The sequence below is a fragment of the Xyrauchen texanus genome, chromosome 18 (genome assembly GCF_025860055.1).
Source record: "Xyrauchen texanus isolate HMW12.3.18 chromosome 18, RBS_HiC_50CHRs, whole genome shotgun sequence".
Classification (NCBI taxonomy): Eukaryota; Metazoa; Chordata; class Actinopteri; order Cypriniformes; family Catostomidae; genus Xyrauchen; species Xyrauchen texanus.
The window spans coordinates 15,141,638-15,169,256 of NC_068293.1; the positions used below are offsets into that span (position 1 = coordinate 15,141,638).

At 35.2% G+C, this 27,619-nt stretch overlaps 1 protein-coding gene across 5 annotated transcripts in view; it reads left to right on the forward strand.

Moving 5' to 3' along the window:
- LOC127658656 (ras-associated and pleckstrin homology domains-containing protein 1-like) overlaps nt 1-27,619 on the forward strand; it is a 173,682-nt gene that overhangs the window by 104,078 nt on the left and 41,985 nt on the right. For 4 of the 5 annotated variants that reach the window (XM_052148045.1, XM_052148044.1, XM_052148043.1 and 1 more), the window contains 5 exons: nt 638-748; nt 1,511-1,609; nt 1,713-1,833; nt 2,289-2,428; nt 4,213-6,373. In XM_052148045.1, coding sequence (XP_052004005.1) covers nt 638-748; nt 1,511-1,609; nt 1,713-1,833; nt 2,289-2,428; nt 4,213-6,373 — 2,632 coding nt within the window. Of the gene's footprint in view, nt 1-637; nt 749-1,510; nt 1,610-1,712; nt 1,834-2,288; nt 2,429-4,212; nt 8,140-27,619 lie in introns of those variants that run through there. The other variant, XM_052148047.1, reaches the window with a different exon arrangement.

The window sequence follows — 27,619 nt, forward strand, 5'->3', positions numbered from 1 at the left end:
TCCCTTAGGATGAATCACTTCTGTTGTTCTCCTCATTTGTAAGTCGCATTAGATAAAAGCGTCTGCTAAATGAATAAATGTAAATTCCTCAAATATTCTCATAATAGAAATATAATAACTAGTTTTTACTTTTCTGAAGAACGTAGTGTTTGCCCATGCAATATGCAGGGTGTTTTGAGTGGTTCCTAGGGTATTCCTGTGCTGTTGCTAGAGTGTTCTTGATTGTTGCTAGGTGGTTGCAAGGGAGCTCTTGGTGGTTGTTTGCTGACCCAAGTCACTATATTCTGATCCGTAGTTATGGATCAAGTTCTTACTTTGTAACTCTATGGATTTGTTTTATGCCTGGAATATTATTATTTGCCAAGCAAAAATATGAAGTCTGATTTGCTTAGAAAAGAAATCGCATGTCTCTACTTTATGCACCTGCATTTCAGAAGTCTTTATTGCTGCAGTAAGACCTGCACAGTTCTACATTGATTACTAATAATTAAAGATGAATTGTATTCCAATGGTCTTGCATTGCTTTATACAAGTGCATTCCCAAAGATTAAAGTCTCATTTAAACTATGACAGATTTTTCTTGTTTAAGTTCTAAAATGCAATCTTTTGCCTTTTTCTCATCTGTGATCATTTGTAGGCCTCTAGAGACCTGGTTTGCTTCCTGCAGCTGGATCATGTTAATGTGTATTTGGGTCAGGACTATCGCAGCAAGTATAAAGCACCGACTGACTACTGCATGGTCCTGAAGGTGAGGAACAATTATCAGCTTTTCCACTTTCATGTTTCATGTAAACTATTTATAATTATTATCTGTAAAGCTTTAAAATTCTCATCTGTCATTATCAGACATCAGTCACAATTACTTAAGACACACATTTTGTTGTGCTCTTTAAAGTCTTATGGTCTGAAAATGCCCTCACATGACTAAAACAATCATTTATAAGTTGTGGAATCAGTAAAACATGTCTGTGACTCTGCATATCTCTAGTGTTTGTCATAAGATGCGTGCACTTTCCAGATTTCCATTCCTCTGCGGTAAAAGCAGACAGAAGAGAGGGCTTTTGCCAGAGGAATTTTGATGCAGTTGAGCCTATAAAAGACAGATCCCAGTCTGCTTGACATTTTTGTAGTCTAAATTGTATTATTCGGGTCTGAACATTGTTGTAAAAATATTTAATGAGTTTATGCTGACACCGCAAAGCACAAGAAAAACATTTGACACAAGTATAAACTTGATCTGTATTTATATTTTCTCATTATCTAATATTTCAGTTTTCTACTTGTTGGAGGCTATGAAACTCTTGAGGTTAAAATGTAGGTTACCAGGAATAAAAGTATAATTAGTTTAACCAAAACATATACTGTGTGTGTACTTGGCGTATTGATATAGAATGGCCATTTCCAGTTATTCAAACATGGCTCATACAATCTGAATTTTGAGTCTATGCTTCACACACAGACAATAAAATGCATCAATACATGTAACATGTCATCTGATTTCCTCATTTAGCACCCTCAGATTCAGAAGAAATCACAGTACATCAAGTACCTGTGCTGTGATGATGTCAGAACACTGCATCAATGGGTCAACGGATTACGCATTGCCAAGGTAACAACTCTTTGACTGATGACATCACCCTGCCTTGTGTAAATTGACTATTGCTTGGTGCTTTAAAGTGGCAATGGCTGAATCTATGTGATTTTAAATGCAGTATGGCAAGCAGCTGTATGTGAACTACCAGGAGGCTATGAGGCGCACAGAGGCGGCTCATGATTGGTCCTCCCTGTCCAGCTCCAGTATGAAGTCTGGTTCCAGCTCTTCCAGTCTGCCAGGTGAGTTCAACAGTAAAGCAGTAGAAACACAGGTAAACTTCCACATGAGACAGTCTTCTATTTACTATATGGCCAAATGTCTGTGAACACCCCCTTTATTTAGCATGTTTAGCTATTCCATTAATTCCATTGAAGACATACAATGGCTTTGTAGAGAATTGTGTACTTTTAACAATGTGACAACAGTTTGGGGTGGGCCTTTTTTCCAAAATGACAATGTACTTGTGCACAAATCTAGATCTGTAGAGAAATAGTGAGTCTGGTATAGAATAACTTGACTGGCCGGCACAAAGCCCCACCAAACACCTTTGGGATGTTTCAGAAATAGAATGCAAGCCAGACCCCATTGCCCAATATTAGTCTCTTAATTTGGACATTCATTTTAGTAAGCAATTCTCTTGAATAGATGAGTCAAGTGTGATTTTTGATAAAGTTTAACTCTTTCATGCCAACAGAATCTCAATCCAACCACTCCAGCCAATCAGACAGCGGTGTGTCAGAGACCACATCCTCCGGTCATGTGCGTTCTCAGAGCGTGGTCAGCTCCATATTTTCTGAGGCCTGGAAGAGAGGCAATCAGTCAGATGACACCAAGGTAACCATTAGAGAATTGTACTTGTCATCTCATGCTCTGCTTTACATTCCACCTCTTATTCTTCATCCTAGTGCCATTTCATTACTCCTTAGCTTTTTTTTCTGTGATGGCTGCTTTATCCAAATCCATTCTAAAATATCTTGTTGTGTAGGACTGTTTTTAAGCAATAACGTACGAGAGGCAGTGACTACATTTACAACATAGAAGCCTGCTTGCTTTTATAAAGCTGTTACTCCATAGTAAAAATATCTCAGACCCAATTTTTCAATAAAACCTTGTTTTGTTAAGTCGTTAATTACCATCCTTCCGCTAGAAGATATTTATTGGTGCTGCATAGTAGCTTGGTGAACAGGTGTTTCACATTGTAGCTGTTACTATATTTTAACATGGTAATGACCAATCAGCATCAATGATTGGTAAAATCCATTCTATAATAGTTGTAATAGTAACTTCAACTTGAAAATAATTAAATGTTATTATACACCAAACAGAAAGAAACTAAGATATATGTGCGGTTTTATAGTGTTAGTGTTTTAATTGTAGTTCGAAGTTATGTCCATTGCCTGTGAATAGAATTAGCAAAACAGGATATGACATCACATACAGCTGTCTGAATAGAAAGTTTTTCTGAATGCTTTTTCTCAGTGTATTGGTCAATCCCAGAGGACAAGGACCATCTGTGTCAGAATGATTGTGGGACATTAAACTTATGTCTTCCTATACCCCCTCTCTGTTTGTCTACCCAGGATGTGAAAGTCAAGTCTGGAAAGTCTTTGCCCTTATGCACGGGTGGTGATCGAGGTTAGGAGTGTAGAAAACTGTCACACCCTAGTCCTTTATATTTGATATCATGTGAATCTCAAAAGCAACTAACCACTGATATATGTGTGTAGCGGTTCATCTTATGGTCGTTTTCATGAATGCAGGGTAACTGGGGACTGGTGTTGGACACCTGTTGTGTTGGTTTGTGTTAGCTTTTATTTAACAGACAATGCACGGTTGTTGTAGTTTGATTAACCCATTTCATAATGGTTGGAGTGTTAATTGGTTTGTTCTGTGCTGTTAATGGGAGATATTCCCAGATAAGGTAAGCACCACTCATAGGACAGCTCTTGTTTTGGGAACCATTTCGGTAACACTTTACAATAAAGTTTTTGTTAATGCATTGGGTATATTGAACAAACAATGTTTGTACATAATTGATTTATCTTTCTTAATGTTAGTTAATACAAATACTCTTGTTCATGGTTTGTTCATGTTAGTTCATAGTGCATTAACTAATGTTAACAAGAACAACTTTTGATTTTAAACATGTATTACTATATGTTGTAATTAACATTAACAATGATTAATAAATGCTTAATAAGTATTGTTCATTGTTTGTTCATTAACTAATGTTGTTAACAAATGGAACCTTATTGTAAAGTGTTTCCAAGATTTGTAATCGTATCGTACCACGTATCGTGCTCAAGTAGAAATGCTTCTTAAACCATTACTTAACTGTGCTTAGAAGCGTTTGGCCCGGTAGTTCAAAAGCACTTTATGATATAAGAAAGGGTCCCTAAAGTGTCCTGATTTTGGAAGAACAGATCTTTGTATTTGTTTGTACTAATAGTTCTTCCATTAAGACTTTGTATAATAGTTCATGCCATTTCATGTCACTTGTTTAATTGCACTGGCTGCCGGATATCTTCTTGCACTTAACTAATTTGAATATTGTACACTTGTGTGACACTGCTGTTTTTTTGGTCTCATTCATTCATTAGGTTTGTTCATTTTCACAGATGAGAATGGACTCTGCCCCACCAACACAGCCTGCTAGAGCTTCATACCCTCTGCAGCTTCCCCAAATACCCCAGATGCCACAGTCTATCCAGTCTCGTAGCAGCTACTCTGGTGTGTCCCCAATGTCCTCCCCCTCACCTCCATCTCCACCACCTCTGCCTCCTCCACCTCCGCCACTCCCCAACCCCACCCACCACTCCACCTCAGTTATGTTTACCAAATACAGTACCATTGCTAGGCTGCAAAACATCTCCCAGGCACCAAACCATTACAAACTTACCCCCTTGTTGGCAGCACAGCTGCAGCAACAACTACTTGTGCCACCAACCCCACCTCCACAGTGTCACAAACCTGTGATGAATAATATTGTAGAACCTGACATCAGTTCCCCTCCACCCCCACCACCCCCTCCTCCTCCAGAGATGCCAGTGCCTGGGTCAGCCATGGCGGTGTTGAAGCATGCCCCCCTCAGCCCCCAGTATACTCCCCCTCCACCTCCAGAAGAAGATGAGCTGCCAGCCCCAGTAATGGCAGTAACCAGTAACCTACACCGTAATGGCATCCTGCCTCCACCACCAGCCTCAGAGCTGTTAAAATACCCACCTCCCCTCAGCTCCAACGGGCTGCAGCAGTTCTTAGCTCAGAAGTTCCCTAATATGACCTATGACTTTTCACCTGTCCAGCCAGATGATGAGCCTCCACCGCTTCCTCCGCCTCCTCTACCCTCACAGCCTCCAGTGTGTTTCTCTCCACCTCCTCAGCAGTTTGCAGGTCCTCCACCTGCCCCACCAAAAACATTCACTGTTGGGTTTCCGCCACAAACTACTCCGAAACTTAGTCACAGCATTTCCCCTGTTTCCCCTGTGCCGCCGACTCTGTCTCCAACCCCTCCAGCAACCATAAGGAAACAGCAGAGCCTCTCCAGTGGCCACAGTCCCAATCAACCTCCACCCACACTTCCTAAGCAATATAGCCTTTCTTCCAAAGCTCCACCTGTATCTGCCCCCATCTCTCCAACCCAATTTCTTGTAAAGCAGATTGTAAACCAGTTTCCCGACACCCCTGATGGATCCAAAGGTCCTATTTCTCCTCCTGTGGTAAAAATCAAACCAAAATGGCAGCCAGGTGAGCAGGCTCAACCCCAATCGCCTGAATTTCCTCCACCTCCACCGGAGAGTAGCCTTGAATTCCCTCCACCTCCTGCTCCAAGTCCACCTCCTGCCCCTTCTGGGAAAATGGTGTCACCAATGAAGAAATCCCCATCAACATCATCAAATTCCTCTACTGGTTCAGTTGGGAAGAAGCCCCCTCCGACCCCACATCGAAACTCCAGCGCAAAGTCAAACTCTTCCATCGAGTACCAGGAGTCCAAGAAAGTGGAGGATCTGGTGAGCATGTTTGCTCAAACCAGTCAACCCACATCCAACTCCCTCTCAACTCCATCTTCTACAACAGGATCACCTTCCAAGGACTCCTCTGCAGGACCTCGGGCAGCAAAACCAGGTAAGATCAACTTGGTAAATCTGCCTCTGGCTCTCCAAGGGAAGCCAAGTCAGTATCGCCAGCCCAGCTCAGACTTTCCCTCTCTCCCCCTGGACTGTGACTTCCCACCACCTCCTCCAGACTCAGAGCTCCTTCCTCCCCCACCTCTCCAATCAGAACTGCACACCGGGGCTCCCAGAGTGGCCGTGGTGAACCCCCAACCCCAACTCTCCTCCAGCACATCCTCCTGGAAGCAGAGCTCATTGAAGAAAACACCACCTGTGGCTGTGCACTGCCGTAGTAGTGGCCCACCCGAGCCGCTTGCCCTTTCTCCACCTCCACAACAAATCCCTATATCATCTTTTAACTCTCAGATCCCTCCAACTTCCCCCAAGGGCAATCTGTCCATCCAGACCAACTTCCTGGAAGATCTGAATAGAACTCTGAAAAGGAAGTCCATGACCCGACCTGGCTCCCTCACCTCCTCCCGAATCTCAGCCAAGCTGGAGCCAGTAGCCACCATGGACGATATGGCTCTCCCTCCCCCTCCTCCAGAGCTGCTGCTGGGCCAGCAGAAAAAGGGCGGCTACGTGGCCACCAACATCTCAGGCTATGCAACATTACGGCGAGGACCTCCACCGGCTCCACCCAAACGGGACCAAAACACTAAACTGACAAGTGAGTGGTAGTTGGCACACATGCCGATTACAGATATGCTACTTTCCTTTTCCACTCTGTTTATCTTTGATGGCTGAAACATGACTGCATTAAAATAATACTCATTTTAACACCAGATTATAATCACAATATGAAAAAGCCAAACCATCTATAACATAGCTTCTCTGCGTGTTTGTGCCGATTTGCTATTAAGTATCAAGCAGAAATACAAAAGCACTAAGAAAAAGAGTGACATTATTATTATACAGTAGGTACTGCATGGACACTGCTGTAAGGAAAGGGTATAACGTACATGTATCATAAAATATATATGTGAAACTCTGGGGTGGGAGGGAACTTGTACCTTTTTTATATGAAATTATTTAATACCTGAAATATATTCTTATTTTAAAGTTTAGTTTTGAAACCCTTGGCTGTAAGCATTTAACGTGAATAGAAAATCAGGGTTGTTGAACCGATGCTTGTATGTGTGTGCGTGCATTTTGACTGAGTGATTTGGTTGATCCAGTCTCAGAAAAAAAAAGAGAGAGCCTGGTTATAATGCCGCCCTTGCTCATCATTAAATGTGTAAATCCTGTATTTGGGGATTGCACTTATGTAGCATACATTTTAAATGAAGTATTCTACCAAATTTTCCAAATTTAATTTAAATGGTTTAGAACCTTTCAGTAAAATGTCAAGAAAGAAAAAAACTATTACCATTGTGATTGATAAATATGTTCTGTTGTGTTCCTGTGGATCCTTAATTTTCATGAAGATGTTCAAATGTTAGATGAAGATTAAAACAAATGAGCCCATTACCAGTTGAGTATATCTCTGTGTGTATCTGGGCAGTGTCTGGGATGGGATGTGCTCTGTCTATGTTGGTTACATTACTATCTATCTGTAAATACAGCTGCAGTTCCTGACTTTATCAACATGCATTAGCTCTGTATGAGTGATACACACACTAGGAAGTTGTCATTCTGCCCATTTTGACCACTTGCTATGCTCCCATGATGACCTCTATCTCAGTGCTGTGTAGGTGTCACATGTCAGGAACATCTCTCATGTCATGGCAATGCCAAAACATTCACTGACATTAATCTTGCATGCATGCTTCCATAGCATTGTTACACACTTTAGAATTTTAGGATCATAGCCAAAAAATAAAGTGTCAAGTTTACTTGACTTAAAATGCAAAAAATTCACTGTGTGCCTAATGTCATTGTCATCCATCTATCGAACTTGAATGCGTAGGTTGACAAAGCATTTACATGATCGTTTTGCATCTCCAAATAAAAATAAAAGAAAATCGAAATTGGAAATCTGAATGCAAAAATGTAAGCACAAACAGAGCCCTCTTCTAGGAAGATGTACAGAGCTAATGGTGCTGCTTAAAGTCAGGAACATTATAGTTAGTTAAATGGGAAATTAAATGTCTGTTACATTTAAACTTAACAATATAAATGTGTAAATCACAATGTTGTCCACGTTTTTATTCTTTTTATTATTTAGCATCATACTCTTAGTACAATTGTAAGCTTCTTATGAATTATTATGTGATTTACAGTTGTAAATGCTTAGTTTTAAAATAGACCTTAATCTCTTAAATGTATGTGCTTGGGCAGTATTAAACACTATCCTGATCATGATCATGTTTAAACTAAAAAATAATGTGCCTTGGGTAGAACACTGATCAATAGTCTACAACAATACCCCAGCAATTAACCCTAAATGAAAAATGTCACAAGTCATGGTTTACCACAGAAATGTCTACAGTTTTAGATTTCCAAATCTTAATTATCATACAGTTAAGAATTGTTATAAAATTATTAGCCCCCTATGAAATTTGAATTATTTTTCAAATATTTCCCAAGTGATGTTTAACAGACCAAGGGGATTTTAACACAGTATTTCTTATTATATTTTTCCTCTGGAGAAAGCCTTATTTATTTCAATTTGCCTGGAATAAAATAATGATTTAAAGAAATTTAAAAACTTTCAAGGTCAATATTATTAGCCCCCTTAAGAAATGATCTGTTTGATTGGCTACAGAACCAACTACTGTTATCCTATGACTCGCCTAATTAACCTAATTAATCCCCCAAGCCTTTAAGTTACACTTAAAACTGAGGATTAGTGTCGTGCAAATCAAGTAGTGAAGTAATATAAAACTCTCATCATGGAAAAGACAAAATAAATTTGTTTAGACTTGAGAAAATGGATTGTTAATGCTCACAAAGCAGGAGAAGGATATACACGTTTTCAAAGCGTTTTCAGGAGTCAAGAACTGCCGTGAGAAGTATTATCAAGAAGATTGAAGAGACCCACACAGTGGAGAACAAGACTGGCAGAGGCAGGAATCGAAAGATTTCAAAAACCTTGGAAAGAAAACTGGTGCGAGAGCTTTCTAAAGACCCACGATCATCTGCCAAGACACTAGTGAATGATTTAGCCAAGTCTGGGATTGATGTCTCAACGAAGACAGTCACTAGATCCCTGCACAGGAATGGACTGTGAGGTTGCAGGCCAAGAAAAACTCCACTTCTGAAGAACAGACACCTCCAAGCTAAACTGAAGTTTGCCAAGGACAACCTAGAGAAAAAGGATGCATACTGGAAATGTGTCCTTTGGTAAGATGAGACAAAACTAGAGCTCTTTGGCTATAGAGATGTTGCCTATGTTTGGAGAAAGAAGGGAGAGACGCTCAACCCAAAGAACTCCGTTACCACTGTGAAACATGGAGGTGGGAGTATAATGCTGTGGGGATGTTTCAGTGCGTCTGGAACTGGGAATCTCATCAGGGTTGAAGGAATCATGAAAAAGGAAGACTTCGAGAAGATTTTGAAAAACAACCTCCGGCAATCTGCAACAAAACTTGGTTTGGGTCGACATTTCATCTTCCAGCATGATAACGACCCAAAGCATACCTCACTTCTGGTGAAGAACTACCTCCAAACGAGAAAAGTGAACGTCCTTGACTGGCTTGCACAAAGCCCAGACTTGAATCCCATAGACAATCTGTGGGCCACACTGAAGACTAGAGTCCATGCCAGGATACAAACAAATCTGGAGGAGCTTGAGAGATTTGTTAAGGAGGAATGGGCTGCGACACTTCGGGAGAAATGCCTAAAACTAGTTGAGAACTACAACAAATGACTAAAGGCTGTTATCAAGCAAAAGGAATACACTATTGACTATTAACATCAGAGGGCTAATCATTTTGACCTGTAGATTTTTTTTATTCTTGGTTATAATTTTGTTTCTATTTGTACTATAAACACTCTTAAGTTGCCTAAATAAACTTATGTTTAGAAATGCTATGTTGAAAAAGTCTTTGCTCCTTTAAACAGCAATTGGGAATTATTTGAAAAATAACAAAAAATAGAGTAATCTGTTTGTTTGTTTTAAATCATTATTTGAAATCACAGCAGTAATCTTGAACAGTCTAAAGCTCTTTGACATAGAATGACTCCATGTGAGAAAAAGCCCAGTGGGGCTCGTCTTGTCCTCCGGATAAAAATGTCCTCACTGCTGGACTCTGAGCTGGACTCTAGTGCAGCTAGATCAGCAATACAGCTGACACCCAGAGGAGCTGTGAACTGTAAATCTCCCCTTTCATTTTCACTTCTTTTGTTTTTGGCGATTGGCATTCTGCCCTGTAGGTGGCATATCACCACCTACAGGGCAGGGAGAAGAAATTTTAGTAAAAAAAGGACATAAATATTGATCTGTTTCTTAACCACACCATCAAACATCATATCGCTTCATCATTTACTCACCTTTTATGCCATCCCAAATGTGTAAGATAATACGATTTAGGTACCCTATTATTCCGATATACACCTGCAAAAACAACGATTTTGCAACAACCACAGGAAATCTGTAAACATTTAAGCTTTGTCTTACCGCGAAAGGTCCCCGTTTGAAAATGCATCTATCCGCATATGTTCTCCCATGATATTTCAAACAGACTGTCCTTTAACCTGAAATCAAGCAGGATATCAGAAGTATTATCTGCTATCAGTGTGATCTTGTAGGAATACATATCAAAAGAATTTGTCATTAAGGCAGCAAATGTATTTCTTTAGCTATGTTTGATTACACTATTACTACACGAGATAAAATTGCAAAAATACATTACATAATCCTTTCTTAAATTATTAATGTAATTATTCTAAAAATGAACCTAATTACTAGCTGAAAATGTATTAAAGTAATCAGTAGTGCTAATTGCATTAGGCTTACTATTATCTTTCATTAAGAATATAAGCAAATATTTACTGGATGAATTATGTTGTTTCATTGGTATCAGGAATAATGATTTTTTTAAAAACAAATTTACACATTCTAAAATGTAGAGCAGAAAACACATATGACAAGGACCAAACATAAAACATGGAGCCAGATTTGATATAAGAGCCTATTCGATGGCTTCAGGAGACTGTAGTCATATAGCACAAGAGTCAAATACTTTTATCGGGCTTTATGGTGTCTATCGGAGCTTGACAGACATGATCTCTGAATTGTCATTGTATTGAAAAGAGCTGTATAAATGTTCTGTGTGTTTGTTCCATGAAAAAACAGCATACAGATGTAAGGGAGTAAATAATGACAAAATTACTATGTTGGATTAGTTGACAAACATGTCCAGATCCACTAGAGGGTGTTATTGTCCTGTGAGACTGACTGTGGAACAGCATGACAATATTGACTAAAGGTCTCCTGTTGCTGAGACTGCAGTTTACGATGGCATTCCCAGGGCCGGCCCATGGGATTGTGGGGCCCTGGGCAAAATCATGGAAATGGCCAAAAAAAGAAGCAATTCTCTCTCTCTCTCTCTCTCTCTCTCTCTCTCTCTCTCTCTCTCTCTCTCTCTCTCTCTCTCATATATGCTCAATATATGCCAAATAACGTGACAAGTCACCATTTTATCTCCATATTTTGATTGCCTTTCAATTTTTTTTCTAGAAGTACAAATACACCAATTCCTTAATATGAGGTCATGCAAACTACAAAAGTATGATACCTACAAAATAATATTTGCATTAGGTATCATTAACAGTGTATAATAAAGCTTTTTTAATCAGCATTTATTAATCTTGGCTAATGTCAATATATACAAATACAGTTGTTTGTTCAGTTCATATTGTATTAACTAATGTTAACTTGTACAATTTTTAATGGTAAAAATGGACTAGTATTTGTAGAAATTATTATAAATAAAATTACATATTTTAAGTTTACAAATGTAAAGAAAAAAACACATACCTCTTAGAGAACAGAGGTCTTTACAGATTAACTGCTCATATTTTCTTGTTTTTTTGTGCCTATATCGGCAGTGTCATTCCTTCCCCAACCGATTGACCATGAAAAGTCCCAATGATTGGACAAGCACTGTTTCTGTTATCCTTTACACAAAATAACTCAAATAGCCAAAAAGCAATATTTTTTCATAACTTATTTCCTAAATTTTTCAGACGTGAGCATTATTCAGCAAGGTGTGTGACCTGTGTCTAATAATACTGTTATAAAAAGTCGTGCTCCGTTTCCCCCAGTGCTTTATGTTATGAATAAATTATGCAGATTAGCGTGTGCCTAGCTTTACTTCTTACCGATTTTAGATATACTGCTATTTTATTTGATGTAACTCAGTTAATTGTCTTTTAGTGATTATTCAGAGCTCATTTTATGCTTAATATGCTGTTTTTATTTTTCACCATCATTGTGATTATCAGGTCCACGCACGTTGTACAAAATTATGTCACTGCGTTGTGAAATCTAACGTGTTTTAAATTTATCGTTGTATCTTAATCTCATAACTTGTTCATAAACTTTCCATGTGTTCATATTTTTAGGGGTCACTTCATGCACGTTGGCCGCCTGTTGGACGGTTCTCCCCTGGGCATTCCCATTAGAACTAATTTAACCCTTGTGCATCAATTAAAAAAAGTTTCACATAGGTTCATGGCCATGTCCAAAAACTGTCATAAAAATATTATAGATTTATATTTTTTTCCACTTTCACTGACATAATTTTTTTAACCAGCATCAGCTCTAATCATAATGACCAAACATTCATTCATTTTTAGAATTTTAACCCTTTAAACGCCGGTTTGTTTACATAATGCCACTGTTGTTTTTTTAGGAAAACATTAAAAATAGTAATTATTTTCAATTTAATAGATGCTAAGCAGAATTTATTTTCTTTGATTATTAGAGCCTCGGATATGTCAATGATTAACAACAACATTCATGTTGATGCTTTCATATTTTTTATGCAGTATCAGATTTAAAAAAAAAAGCTACCACTTAGGTCCATAATGGACAAAAATGGCCTTGTCAAAAAAGTGTCATAAAAATATTATAGAATAATATTTTTTTCTACTTTCACTGACTTATATTTTAACCAGAATCAGTTCTAATCATAGTTACCAAACATTCATTTATTTTCAGAATTTTAACACTTTAACAACAACATTCATTTTGATGCTTATGCAGTATCAGATTTAAAAAAAAGCTACCACTCAGGTCCATAATTATGGAAGCCGGTTTCCGCCACAGTTAAATAAAAAAAGGTGATTTTGTAAGTCAATATAATGAGATACTAAGTCATTATTATGAGAAACTTTCTCATAATAATGACTTAGTATCTCGTAATAATGACTTAGTATCTCATAATAATGACTTAGTATCTCATAATAATGACTTAGTATCTCGTAATAATGACTTAGTATCTCGTAATAATGACTTAGTATCTCGTAATAATGACTTAGTATCTCGTAATAATGACTTAGTATCTCATAATAATGACTTAGTATCTCATAATAATGACTTAGTATCTCGTAATAATGACTTAGTATCTCGTAATAATGACTTAGTATCTCGTAATAATGAGAAACTTTCTCATAATAATGACTTAGTATCTCGTAATAATGACTTAGTATCTCATAATAATGAGAAACTTTCTCATAATAATGACTTAGTATCTCATAATAATGACTTAGTATCTCATAATAATGACTTAGTATCTCATAATAATGAGAAACTTTCTCATAATAATGACTTAGTATCTCATAATAATGACTTAGTATCTCATAATAATGAGAAACTTTCTCATAATAATGACTTAGTATCTCATAATAATGAGAAACTTTCTCATAATAATGACTTAGTATCTCGTAATAATGACTTAGTATCTCGTAATAATGACTTAGTATCTCATAATAATGACTTAGTATCTCATAATAATGACTTAGTATCTCATAATAATGAGAAACTTTCTCATAATAATGACTTAGTATCTCATAATAATGAGAAACTTTCTCATAATAATGACTTAGTATCTCGTAATAATGACTTAGTATCTCATAATAATGACTTAGTATCTCATAATAATGACTTAGTATCTCATAATAATGACTTAGTATCTCATAATAATGAGAAACTTTCTCATAATAATGACTTAGTATCTCATAATAATGACTTAGTATCTCATAATAATGACTTAGTATCTCATAATAATGAGAAACTTTCTCATAATAATGACTTAGTATCTCATAATAATGACTTAGTATCTCATAATAATGAGAAACTTTCTCATAATAATGACTTAGTATCTCGTAATAATGACTTAGTATCTCATAATAATGACTTAGTATCTCATAATAATGACTTAGTATCTCATAATAATGACTTAGTATCTCATAATAATGAGAAACTTTCTCATAATAATGACTTAGTATCTCGTAATAATGACTTAGTATCTCATAATAATGAGAAACTTTCTCATAATAATGACTTAGTATCTCATAATAATGAGAAACTTTCTCATAATAATGACTTAGTATCTCATAATAATGACTTAGTATCTCATAATAATGAGAAACTTTCTCATAATAATGACTTAGTATCTCATAATAATGAGAAACTTTCTCATAATAATGACTTAGTATCTCGTAATAATGACTTAGTATCTCATAATAATGACTTAGTATCTCATAATAATGACTTAGTATCTCATAATAATGAGAAACTTTCTCATAATAATGACTTAGTATCTCATAATAATGACTTAGTATCTCATAATAATGAGAAACTTTCTCATAATAATGACTTAGTATCTCATAATAATGACTTAGTATCTCATAATAATGACTTAGTATCTCATAATAATGAGAAACTTTCTCATAATAATGACTTAGTATCTCATAATAATGACTTAGTATCTCATAATAATGACTTAGTATCTCATAATAATGAGAAACTTTCTCATAATAATGACTTAGTATCTCATAATAATGACTTAGTATCTCATAATAATGACTTAGTATCTCATAATAATGACTTAGTATCTCATAATAATGAGAAACTTTCTCATAATAATGACTTAGTATCTCATAATAATGACTTAGTATCTCATAATAATGACTTAGTATCTCATAATAATGACGAAACTTTCTCATAATAATGACTTAGTATCTCATAATAATGACTTAGTATCTCATAATAATGAGAAACTTTCTCATAATAATGACTTAGTATCTCGTAATAATGACTTAGTATCTCATAATAATGACTTAGTATCTCATAATAATGACTTAGTATCTCATAATAACGAGACACTTTCTCATAATAATGACTTAGTATCTCGTAATAATGACTTAGTATCTCATAATAATGACTTAGTATCTCATAATAATGAGAAACTTTCTCATAATAATGACTTAGTATCTCATAATAATGACTTAGTATCTCATAATAATGAGAAACTTTCTCATAATAATGACTTAGTATCTCGTAATAATGACTTAGTATCTCATAATAATGACTTAGTATCTCATAATAATGACTTAGTATCTCATAATAACGAGAAACTTTCTCATAATAATGACTTAGTATCTCGTAATAATGACTTAGTATCTCATAATAATGACTTAGTATCTCATAATAATGAGAAACTTTCTCATAATAATGACTTAGTATCTCGTAATAATGACTTAGTATCTCATAATAATGACTTAGTATCTCATAATAATGACTTAGTATCTCGTAATAATGACTTAGTATCTCGTAATAATGACTTAGTATCTCGTAATAATGAGAAACTTTCTCATAATAATGACTTAGTATCTCATAATAATGACTTAGTATCTCATAATAATGACTTAGTATCTCGTAATAATGACTTAGTATCTCATAATAATGAGAAACTTTCTCATAATAATGACTTAGTATCTCGTAATAATGACTTAGTATCTCATAATAATGACTTAGTATCTCATAATAATGACTTAGTATCTCGTAATAATGACTTAGTATCTCGTAATAATGAGAAACTTTCTCATAATAATGACTTAGTATCTCATAATAATGACTTAGTTTCTCATAATAATGACTTAGTATCTCATAATAATGACTTAGTATCTCATAATAATGACTTAGTATCTCATAATAATGACTTAGTATCTCATAATAATGACTTAGTATCTCATAATAATGACTTAGTATCTCGTAATAATGACTTAGTATCTCGTAATAATGACTTAGTATCTCGTAATAATGAGAAACTTTCTCATTGTAATGACTTACTGTGCGCATGCGCAATGTGCTCAGTCAGACGAATTGTGCGTTTCAGATTGAGACGGATCACACAAATGACAACAGCACAACTCTTTTGAAAGTAAGTGTAGTTTTATAGCAAGAGGTTTGCAAATAACAACAATTTAGCGCGATGTAAGTGCAGGGCAAGTGTGTTGACACGGTTTCACACCGCAAGCGAGGTGTGCATTATTAAAATAAATATATAATAATCTCGTTTGTAATACCACAGTGGTACACCTCAAGACATTTTCAGGTTTTAATTCCTAAAACGCTCTTGTGAGTATAACTACGTTCTTACGCCAGGGATTCAGGGAGTGAACCTCATTGCGCGCTGTTTTTAGTTCTTCACCTAGGGTCTTGCGTACAAAGTCTCCGTTACGGATTCGAAAGCGTCACTTTAGACCTACTAACGGAGGTTTATTGGAGTAACGTGTGTGTGCGTGCGTATGAGCGCTGGAAAGAAAGTGTTCAGACCTGCGTGTGTACCTGTGGGTTCGAGCTGTTCTGAATCAACTGGGGATCGTTTTAACTGTGGATGTGCGCTTGCACACTGTGGTAAAGTTAGTTTTACGTATACTGTTACAATGTGATATGTAAATAAATAATAAAACAATGTGACAAGCAATACATCTTGGAAAAATGAACCTAACATTTATATACTTGCACTGTTTTAAAAAGATGCCCATCCAAAAACGTAGGTTTACATTCCATGTTTAAAAAAAAGTTAGGCTGGGTGCTTTTGGATGTTATTTCAATAAAATACTTGATTTTAAATTTGTTATTTAGGTGATGGCTTAAATTTCATAACTGACATATGTTTGTCTACAGGATGGAAGATCTAAAGGGATTCTTGAGACAGAGGAACGTCCCTGAGGAAACAATAGAGACACTGGAACATGAAACGGTGAAACAGATACAGATTAACACAGATAATGTTCATAAAAGTTTAAAAGTATTGTGTTAGAGATTAACATTTTAGCTCCAAACTCAAATATAAGCCGCCAAATCCATTCTTGCACTGACATTGGTAGTATTACAACATGTTGCACAAGTAATTGATTAATCGAGTACTCGTTCAGCTTTAAACATTTGACTAGAAAAACTTGATTTTCATTTGTGCCAGCTGTGGGCAACAATGAAACTGCTTTTCTCACTAAAATCTTGCAGTTACAACTAAATGTTTTGGCTGGCACTGTACACTCCTGAGCACAAAAAAAACGGGTCAAGCCCAAAATGTCAAAACATTAAGTGAGGAATATTAGCAAGACTTAAACAAATGCTCTCCTGAGACCTTCTGTGCCACCATTTGCTCATTAACTGTTTGGGGGAAAAGCTGGAAACGGGGAAATGCACTTATATAGTCTTACTATAGGCAAATGTAAAACCTTGATAACATTTTCCAAAAATGTCACTTAGCCTTCACAGTGGTGTGCAATATTTGGGCGCTACTCAAGAACAGCATCTCAGATGTAGATGCTCAATAGTTCGGTTCACATTCATGCATTTAGAACGGCACCAGAGGTGAATTTTAACAGAATTTGAATGATAAGAAGCAAATTAAACTACTGTGAACTTGCCTACTGTGAGGGACAGAGGGTCAGAAACAAAGAACACAAGCTCTTAACTGAAAAGATTGGTCTTTATTTGAACCCAAATAAAAAAGGACTTACAAACTCATACATTTCTTACAACATAACAAAATCCACAAACAAAAAGAAAATAAGATAACACAACATTCAATAGAAAACAACTAACAAACTAAAGCTGTCCCCTGTAATGAACAAAGCAACAGCTTATAAAGGAAAGGATGGGCCCATTACATCACAAGAAGGGAAAACAAAGTAACTTTACATTTAACAATTAACTCTACTTAAATCATGATCAAATCAACAAATACATTTATGAAATAAAAATTGAAGAAAAGCAAATTTTATAAAGATACCATAAATATAGAACTAAAGAAGTCAATTAATAAAGATATCAGTTTTTCCTCCTCCCCATGCAATCTGAGCAAAATGGTATGTGCGGACGGAACCAATAATGCTTAAATTCTTAATCCTGCCCGGACTCTAATTTTCGTCACCACAATATGCTGCTTCTGCCATCCTTGTCTGAAGACCATCGCCACTCATCACCGGTAAACTTAAACTCAAATTGAAACAAATATAAATAACAGACACAACGAAACTAACTTGTGTGCACTCCAAATCAGTAACGATGTAAATAAAGTAGGGCTGTCAATTGATTAAAATAATGATGAAATAATGATACATAGTTATCTTTAAATATAAACAAAAAAAACAATATATATATATATATATATATATATATATATATATATATATATATATATATAAAATAAACAAATATTCAGATAATTAAAATGCATTACATTCCTGTAGCAGAAGAGTTAATCATAGATAAGACCATACAAAATTTTCAATTTACACCTACATCAGATGTCTCGGGTGTGTTGCATCATAAACATAAAATGTTTAGGTCACTGTGTCAAGTTAAATATAGTTTAATACTCAATCTTTAAACACATCTTGAGATCCCTTAGATTGCATTTGCGCTCCAAGTGTTTTGAACGCAAGAACTTAACGCATGTTGTTCTGCCTACTAAAGTGTTTTCTTCACTGTATAAACTGTGCGTTGCTCATACAGCTGAAATTTCACTTACTAGGTGGTACTACAAGCTTGCATTTCTCAGGAATCTTCCTTATTATGGTCCGTGGGCATGCGATTAATTGCATTAATTCAGTGCGATTAATTGTACAAAAAATTACTTAAATTAATTGCAATTAAATGAGCATGTAAATTGAGACATTCAAAATAGTTTTTTTAATATTTCTTGTTGCAGTTAGGTAAATGCTTCAAAAAAATCCCAAACTAACATTTGGGCTTTCTTTAAGATTTTCTTTCTTTATTTCTGTATTTCATTAAATTTTTCAGGTTACATTTTTGTGAAATAAATATTGTGACGTATCTCCAGCAGGCTCTCTCGAAAGGCTATGAAATTCCTCATCCCCTTCCCTCCTCTTACTTATGTGAGTGCGGGTTTTCAGCTTTGACCCTGCTTAAAAGCAAATACAGATCAAGGCTGCAGGTGGAGGACGATTTACCTTTATTCCTTTCTACCGTTTATTTTTTTTGCTTAATGTAAGCTTATACTGTGACAAAACAGCACTGTCCATCTTGCTGATGTTGTTTGATGTCTGATGTTGATGTTTTCAAAGTTGAATTGTCTTAAGTCAGTGTTTCCCAACCACTGTGCCACGTGCTGTGAAAGATTGTCAGGTGTGCCGTGGAAAATGATCAAATTCCACAAAATAAATAAATGCATGAAAATAATAATAATTTCAGGGATCTAAACTGCTCACCTTTCAGAGAAATTCGCCATTATGAAACCACAATCTGTCACTTTTGTGATTGTGAAGAACAATGATTAATGTGCAAAAGTGAGTGATATTTATACACATTAAGAATCTTTCACATGACTTGCATCAGCACTGCAGAATACATTGAAGTCTATGAAGTGACTTGACAACAAAGTGTTTTTCACACATATGTTTTTTCTTCACCGATAATATTTTTGAGATACTAAGCAACAAGAAATAGAATTTTTTTTTCCCCCAAATTTGGTAAAAAAAACAAGTGCATTTCCCCGTTTCCAGCTTTTTCCCCCAAACAGTTAATGAGCAAATGGTGGCACAGAAGGTCTCAGGAGAGCATTTGTTTAAGTCTTGCTAATATTCCTCACTTAATGTTTTGACATTTTGGGCTTGACCCATTTTTTTTGTGCTCAGGAGTGTACAGTGCCAGCCAAAACATTTAGTTGTAACTGCAAGATTTTAGTGAGAAAAGCAGTTTCATTGTTGCCCACAGCTGGCACAAATGAAAATCAAGTTTTTCTAGTCAAATGTTTAAAGCTGAACGAGTACTCGATTAATCAATTACTTGTGCAACATGTTGTAATACTACCAATGTCAGTGCAAGAATGGATTTGGCGGCTTATATTTGAGTTTGGAGCTAAAATGTTAATCTCTAACACAATACTTTTAAACTTTTATGAACATTATCTGTGTTAATCTGTATCTGTTTCACCGTTTCATGTTCCAGTGTCTCTATTGTTTCCTCAGGGACGTTCCTCTGTCTCAAGAATCCCTTTAGATCTTCCATCCTGTAGACAAACATATGTCAGTTATGAAATTTAAGCCATCACCTAAATAACAAATTTAAAATCAAGTATTTTATTTAAATAACATCCAAAAGCACCCAGAGTAACTTTTTTTTAAACATGGAATGTAAACCTACGTTTTTGGATGGGCATCTTTTTAAAACAGTGCAAGTATATAAATGTTAGGTTCATTTTTCCAAGATGTATTTCTTGTCACATTGTTTTATTATTTATTTACATATCACATTGTAACAGTATACGTAAAAATAACTTTACCACAGTGTGCAAGCGCACATCCACAGTTAAAACGATCCCCAGTTGATTCAGAACAGCTCGAACCCACAGGTACACACGCAGGTCTGAACACTTTCTTTCCAGCGCTCATACGCACGCACACACACGTTACTCCAATAAACCTCCGTTAGTAGGTCTAAAGTGACGCTTTCGAATCCGTAACGGAGACTTTGTACGCAAGACCCTAGGTGAAGAACTAAAAACAGCGCGCAATGAGGTTCACTCCCTGAATCCCTGGCGTAAGAACGTGTAGTTATACTCACAAGAGCGTTTTAGGAATTAAAACCTGAAAATGCCTTGAGGTGTACCACTGTGGTATTACAAACGAGATTATTATATATTTATTTTAATAATGCACACCTCGCTTGCGGTGTGAAACCGTGTCAACACACTTGCCCTGCACTTACATCGCGCTAAATTGTTGTTATTTGCAAACCTCTTGCTATAAAACTACACTTACTTTCAAAAGAGTTGTGCTGTTGTCATTTGTGTGATCCGTCTCAATCTGAAACGCACAATTCGTCTGACTGAGCACATTGCGCATGCGCACAGTAAGTCATTATTATGAGAAAGTTTCTCATTATTACGAGATACTAAGTCATTATTACGAGATACTAAGTCATTATTACGAGATACTAAGTCATTATTACGAGATACTAAGTCATTATTACGAGATACTAAGTCATTATTATGAGAAAGTTTCTCATTATTATGAGATACTAAGTCATTATTACGAGATACTAAGTCATTATTACGAGATACTAAGTCATTATTATGAGATACTAAGTCATTATTATGAGATACTAAGTCATTATTATGAGATACTAAGTCATTATTACGAGATACTAAGTCATTATTATGAGATACTAAGTCATTATTACGAGATACTAAGTCATTATTATGAGATACTAAGTCATTATTACGAGATACTAAGTCATTATTACGAGATACTAAGTCATTATTACGAGATACTAAGTCATTATTACGAGATGCTAAGTCATTATTACGAGATGCTAAGTCATTATTACGAGATGCTAAGTCATTATTACGAGATGCTAAGTCATTATTACGAGATGCTAAGTCATTATTATGAGAAAGTTTCTCATTATTATGAGATACTAAGTCATTATTACGAGATACTAAGTCATTATTACGAGATACTAAGTCATTATTACGAGATACTAAGTCATTATTATGAGATACTAAGTCATTATTACGAGATACTAAGTCATTATTATGAGATACTAAGTCATTATTATGAGATACTAAGTCATTATTACGAGATACTAAGTCATTATTACGAGATACTAAGTCATTATTACGAGATACTAAGTCATTATTACGAGATACTAAGTCATTATTATGAGATACTAAGTCATTATTACGAGATACTAAGTCATTATTATGAGATACTAAGTCATTATTACGAGATACTAAGTCATTATTATGAGATACTAAGTCATTATTACGAGATACTAAGTCATTATTATGAGAAAGTTTCTCATAATAATGACTTAGTATCTCATTATATTGACTTACAAAATCACCTTTTTTTATTTAACTGTGGCGGAAACCGGCTTCCATACATAATGGACAAAAATGGCCATGTCAAAAAAGTGTCATAAAAATATTATAGAATAATATTTTTTTCCACTTTCACTGACTTATATTTTAACCAGCATCAGTTCTAATCATAATTACCAAACATTCATTTATTTTCAGAATTTTAACACTTTAAACACTGGTTTGTTTACATAATACCACTGTTGTTTTTTATAAAAAATATAATAATTATAATTATTTTCAATTTAATAAATTCTAAACAGATTTTTTTTTATTTTTATTATTAGAGCCTCAGACACATACAAACCACACTCTGAAATCCATACCAACACACTCACACAATTATATATTCATAATGTATCTAATTGGCTCTATAATATGCATAAGCCAAAAACAGCAGAAAACAACAACAAAAGCGATGATATGCCAAACCTGAAAAAATGGCACGATCTGGTAAAAAATATTTAAAATGTAAATTCTGAAGCCTTACCAACATAATGAAAGCATGTTAAACAAGATTGCATAATTTTATAGTTAAATGGCACTGGGATTAAAAATCGCAGTTTTAATGGGTTTCAATGTGCCATTTTTGTCCAAAACGACGCAAAGAGGGAGTATTTTGTGTAACTAGTGCAAAAATTTTTTTTTAAAGAAAATAGGGTGAAATATTAAAATTCCAATACAAATTCACACCTGTGGAAAATTTTATGCAGTTAGCATTAACACAGACAAAGTTATCAAAAAAACAAAACTGAAAAAGCCAAAAATGTCCACAAGCATGCACAAGGGTTAAAAAGGCAACGCCTCTGCTGGTTGCTCTGTACAGGTTGAGACAGCTGGACTGACTGTTGACTTCATTAACAGAAACCCTCAATGTCACATCAGCTAGAGCAGTGGTTTTCAAACTTTTTCAAGAGGGACCCTTTTTTTTTTTTTTTTTTTTTTTTTGACGCGACCCATAGGCTTGTGCGCAGAACAAAAAGCACTTTTTTTAACCACTTTTGATGATGCACGTGCACTTGCTGATCCTTGACGCGATTGGAACGCAAAGTCGATTCTGAAATAATTTGATCAAGCTATAGGCCTACATACAGGAATGTTAACCAATTAATAGCCTATCGTTTGCTGCATGCTTAAAAAATACACAAAACATATTCCACAACAAACTCTTTAAATGTAATATTCATTATATACAGAACAGAACAAGAATTAAAAAATAATAATAACTTTAAACAAGCCAAAACGAAATAATTTAAAGCGAAAGTAAAAGTAAGGGGCATTATGCTCACGTAACTCTCTCATTAGAATCACGTTGCAATATCAACAGGAAAAAAAATCATCCTTTTCACATGCGCAAAAAATGTGCTTGGAAACATCACGTGGAGCGGTACGTGCTTACGCTGAATAGTAGGCTACGAATTGTAGGCCTACTACTGACTATTTTACCAGAGCAGTGTGATTTTTATATTAGTTGACTATTTTATTATCATATTTTGCCAACTTTTCACCGCATATTACGCACATTGGTATTGCTGCATGGACTGCGTCCGAACAGTTGACAAACCCAAACTTCAAAAAATCATCTTTATATTGCCTTACTCCGGGTTTCTGCTTTTTCTTTGCTGGGAAAGTACTGCTACTCTGTTGACATGCATCGCCTTCATTATCTTCCCTGCTGATCTCCGCTGTTCGTGGCAGGGTTTGATGGTTAACCGCGTTTTCTGCTGCTTCATTTAAAGGGGTCTCGGTCTCTGACCCTCTTTTTCTTGTGAAAAAAATCACAAATGGTTTTTGACTTTGGTTTGCTCATGTTCAGCATAAAATAAATTCATTACGGGCTACTAATTTCACGGTACCGAATATTTTCATCATCTCATGGGAAAATAAAATAAATGGCTGCATATCAACAACACTGGCACAAGGTTTTTTGTTTTGTTTTGTGTTGCCTAGGGCTACGAGTAGGTCGGTCAGCCGGTCAGGTGACATGCGGATTATTTATTTTGCATGAATTTGAATGTTTTTTTTTTAGTGTACTTCTAATCCAAGCTATTATTATTAATATTATTAAAAAAACGAAATAATTTTTTTTTATTTTTTTTTTTTAAATTTTAAATCACTGGCGACCCATTTTTTAATTGGGTCGCGACCCAGGGTTTGAAAACCACTGAGCTAGAGGTCTGAATTTGTAGCCTAACAGAGGCTGTCCTGTTTAATGAGGACAATTGATATCACTCATAACTTTTAATTAATCATTAACGAACAGTTCAATTCAAATATGATAACGTGAAAATGTGTGAAGTTTCATGACATTTACTTTTCAACGTCACCTCTAATTATCTCATTTTTAAGCATTAACATGCTTGACAATTATTAAAGATTATGCATTGCAAAGAACGAGGTTTCTTGTCACTTACGAATCCATATCCACATTAAAAGCAATAACAGTCACATTAATCTATTTTGATGCTTCACTTGGTTAAGTCATGAAGAGTTTGCCTATCTGAGACACAGCATTGCAAGCAGATCAGTCGAATGAGGACTGATGCCATTTTCTTTCTTTCTGTATTAATTCACTACTGCTTGTCTCTCAGAAGGAACATGTTTTCTTTCAATGCAATGGATGCTTTAGCTTAAGATGATAGCCTATGTGTCTGATAAGATGGCACAGAATTTTGCAGACAGCTTGTGCACCCATACAGCACTTTTAATATACAATGTGGGGAAAAACCAACAACATAACATCAAACCAATTTTCCATCTGGACCTGTACACCTGAGGTCTGAAACACCTTAAGGAGCGAGAACATTTGGAAAAAGAGCATTCAGATGAACAAAATAAGTCTGCTAATGGAGTACTGGAAAGGATAAGATTAACACGTAAATGGATTTATCTTCATAGTTTCACTTTGACACGTAACAATCTTTATGTCCACATTTTTTTTATTAAGTATACGTTTTTGCACACAAGAATAAAAGTTAATTCAACCATAATCATATTTCTTACGTTTACAAAAATCACTTTTAATGATAAAATAAAAATATTCTTCATTTCTATGTGGTGGTTTCCTCAGACAGTGGTAATAGTGACACTAAAACCTCTGAATGTCACATTTTGTCAGGTATTATTGTAAGGTAGAGCGAGGAATACCTAAGCACCTCATTCTACCCTGATAGAGAACCTCTATGTTTTGTACAATGGATTCAAATTTAAGTTCATAATGGAGGTGGAGTGATTGTCAAAGAGTATCTTATATAAAGATTTCAATAACATTACATAATTGTACAACAAAATATTTAAACACTTCAAGAGAACCAAATTAATACTCATAGTAAGGTTGTAATGTTCGGACTTAGTTTCCACATCACGTCTTAAAGGAATTGTTCACCCAAAAATGTTAATTCTCATTTAATCACTCATGCCATCGCAGATGTGTATGACTTTCTTCTCCAGGACTCAAAGCAAGCTCTGTAGGTCAATTCAATGCAGGTGAATGGTGGCCAGAACTTTGAAGCTCCAAAAAGCACATAAAGTAATCCGTAAGACTCCAGTGGTTTAATCCATGTCTTCTGAAGTGATCCAATTGGTTTTAGGTGAGAACAGACAGTACAACTTGCCATTACAGTCTCTGGGCAAAATCATGATTTCAAGCTCGATTAGAGCGCTAGATGGGACTTTAGAAAGTGTAATCAAACTTGAAATCATGATTGCCAAGGATACCACTGATATCAAGATTTGTAGTGAAATAGGAGTTACATTTTGGTCGGTTTTCACACAAAACAGATTCGCTTCAGAAGACATGGATTAATAAACCACTGGAGACTTACGGATTACTTTCATGTTGACTTGCTCTGTTTTTTGGAGCTTAAATTTTCTGGCCACCATTCATTTGCATTGAAAGGACCAACAGAGCTGAAATATTCATCAATAATCTTTGTGTTCTGCAGATGAAAAAGCCATACACATCTTATGACCTGAGGATGAGTAAATAAGAGAATTTTCATTTTTGGGTGAACTATCCCATTAAATGGGTAAAACAAGCATCAACAACAATCTAGTAATGAGAAACTATAACCACAAAGTGTTAAGAAAAAAAAAAGTGGTTTGTAAATCCTATTCATCCTGTGCTAGATTTTATGTTTTACCTTGTGAATTTAATTATTATTATTTTTAATATACACTCATTTCAAATCAGATGATAACAACATGCTCCAAAAAAGTTGGGACAGTCGAGTGTTTACCACCATGCTTTTGTTCAAAAACAATTGTTTTGAAAACATTTACATTTACATTTACATTTATGCATTTGGCAGACGCTTTTATCCAAAGCGACTTACAGTGCAATTATTACAGGGACAATCCCCCCAGAGCAACCTGGAGTTAAGTGCCTTGCTCAAGGACACAATGGTGGTGGCCATGGGGTTAGAACCTGTGACCTTCTGATTAACAGCCCTGTGCTTTAGCCACTACACCACCACCACCACAATTTTGTTTTTTATTAGCATTTTCCAAACGGTCAAAACTTTTTCAGAATGGGGGTTGTAATTACATACAGGGTTCCTGCATTTTTTGAAAAATACATTTTCCACAACTTGGAGACATTTTAAGTCCTTCATAATTATTGGATGAGGATTTTTTTTATAAATAATTTTACACATATTGAGAGGAAATTTTTATTTGTATACCAGGCAGCAATATTTTGAAACAACATCCACTAAATTACTACTTATATAAGACACTTCTACACTAATAAGACACTCAAAACATCCTGTATAATGAGTAAGTTTTATTCTACACAATCATTCATAAAGAGCAATATATAGCCAATAAAATATCTTTAAAAAAAAAGCAGCAAAATTAGAAAAATATTTTGTCTAAAAAGTTCCATGATTTAGGATTTTTCTCATTTCCAAATCTTTTCCAAGTGTGGAAAATTATTTAAAGATTCCCTGATATTACCAGGTTTTCTATGATTGTGGGAACCCTGTAGATAAAAGTGTGTGTGGGGGTGTAAATTGAAATGTAAATGAATAAAGTTTTTTATTAAGCATGCAGTCTATGTAGCACTACATCCACATAGCAAATATTAACCATTGCCCATTTGGTTAACGTCACAACACAATATTTAAAAGTAAAAAGTACAACAACAACAGAAAAAAATACAGTTCAAGTGGTAATTAGGTACGAAGTACTGCATGTGTGTGTGTTGCGGCTGACCGGATCTTAAGATAACACCAAAATGACAACCCATATCACAATTTATAAACAGGTAACCAAAGGGGGATTTTTGTGCAAATGAGTCCGTCCCAATGCAGACACCATGACTTACCCTTTTGCACTTTGGTCTTACAAATATAAACTATAAAAATAAAAATGTAAAATCTCTGGCTAAAGCTGATTAATTAGGAAGAAAAGATATCCAGAGAAAACAGACAATACTTTACGGAGACTTAGAAAACAAGTAATTTGTCACAACACAAAATAAATAAAACATTGTAGATGTTCAATTCCACACTTTCTCTGTTCCTCATGAAGGCTCACAGCCTCCAGTACAATATGATTGTAATGAATTCCCTTTTTGAACCTCACTGTTAACACACCATGAACCAACTTCAGGCCATTCAACA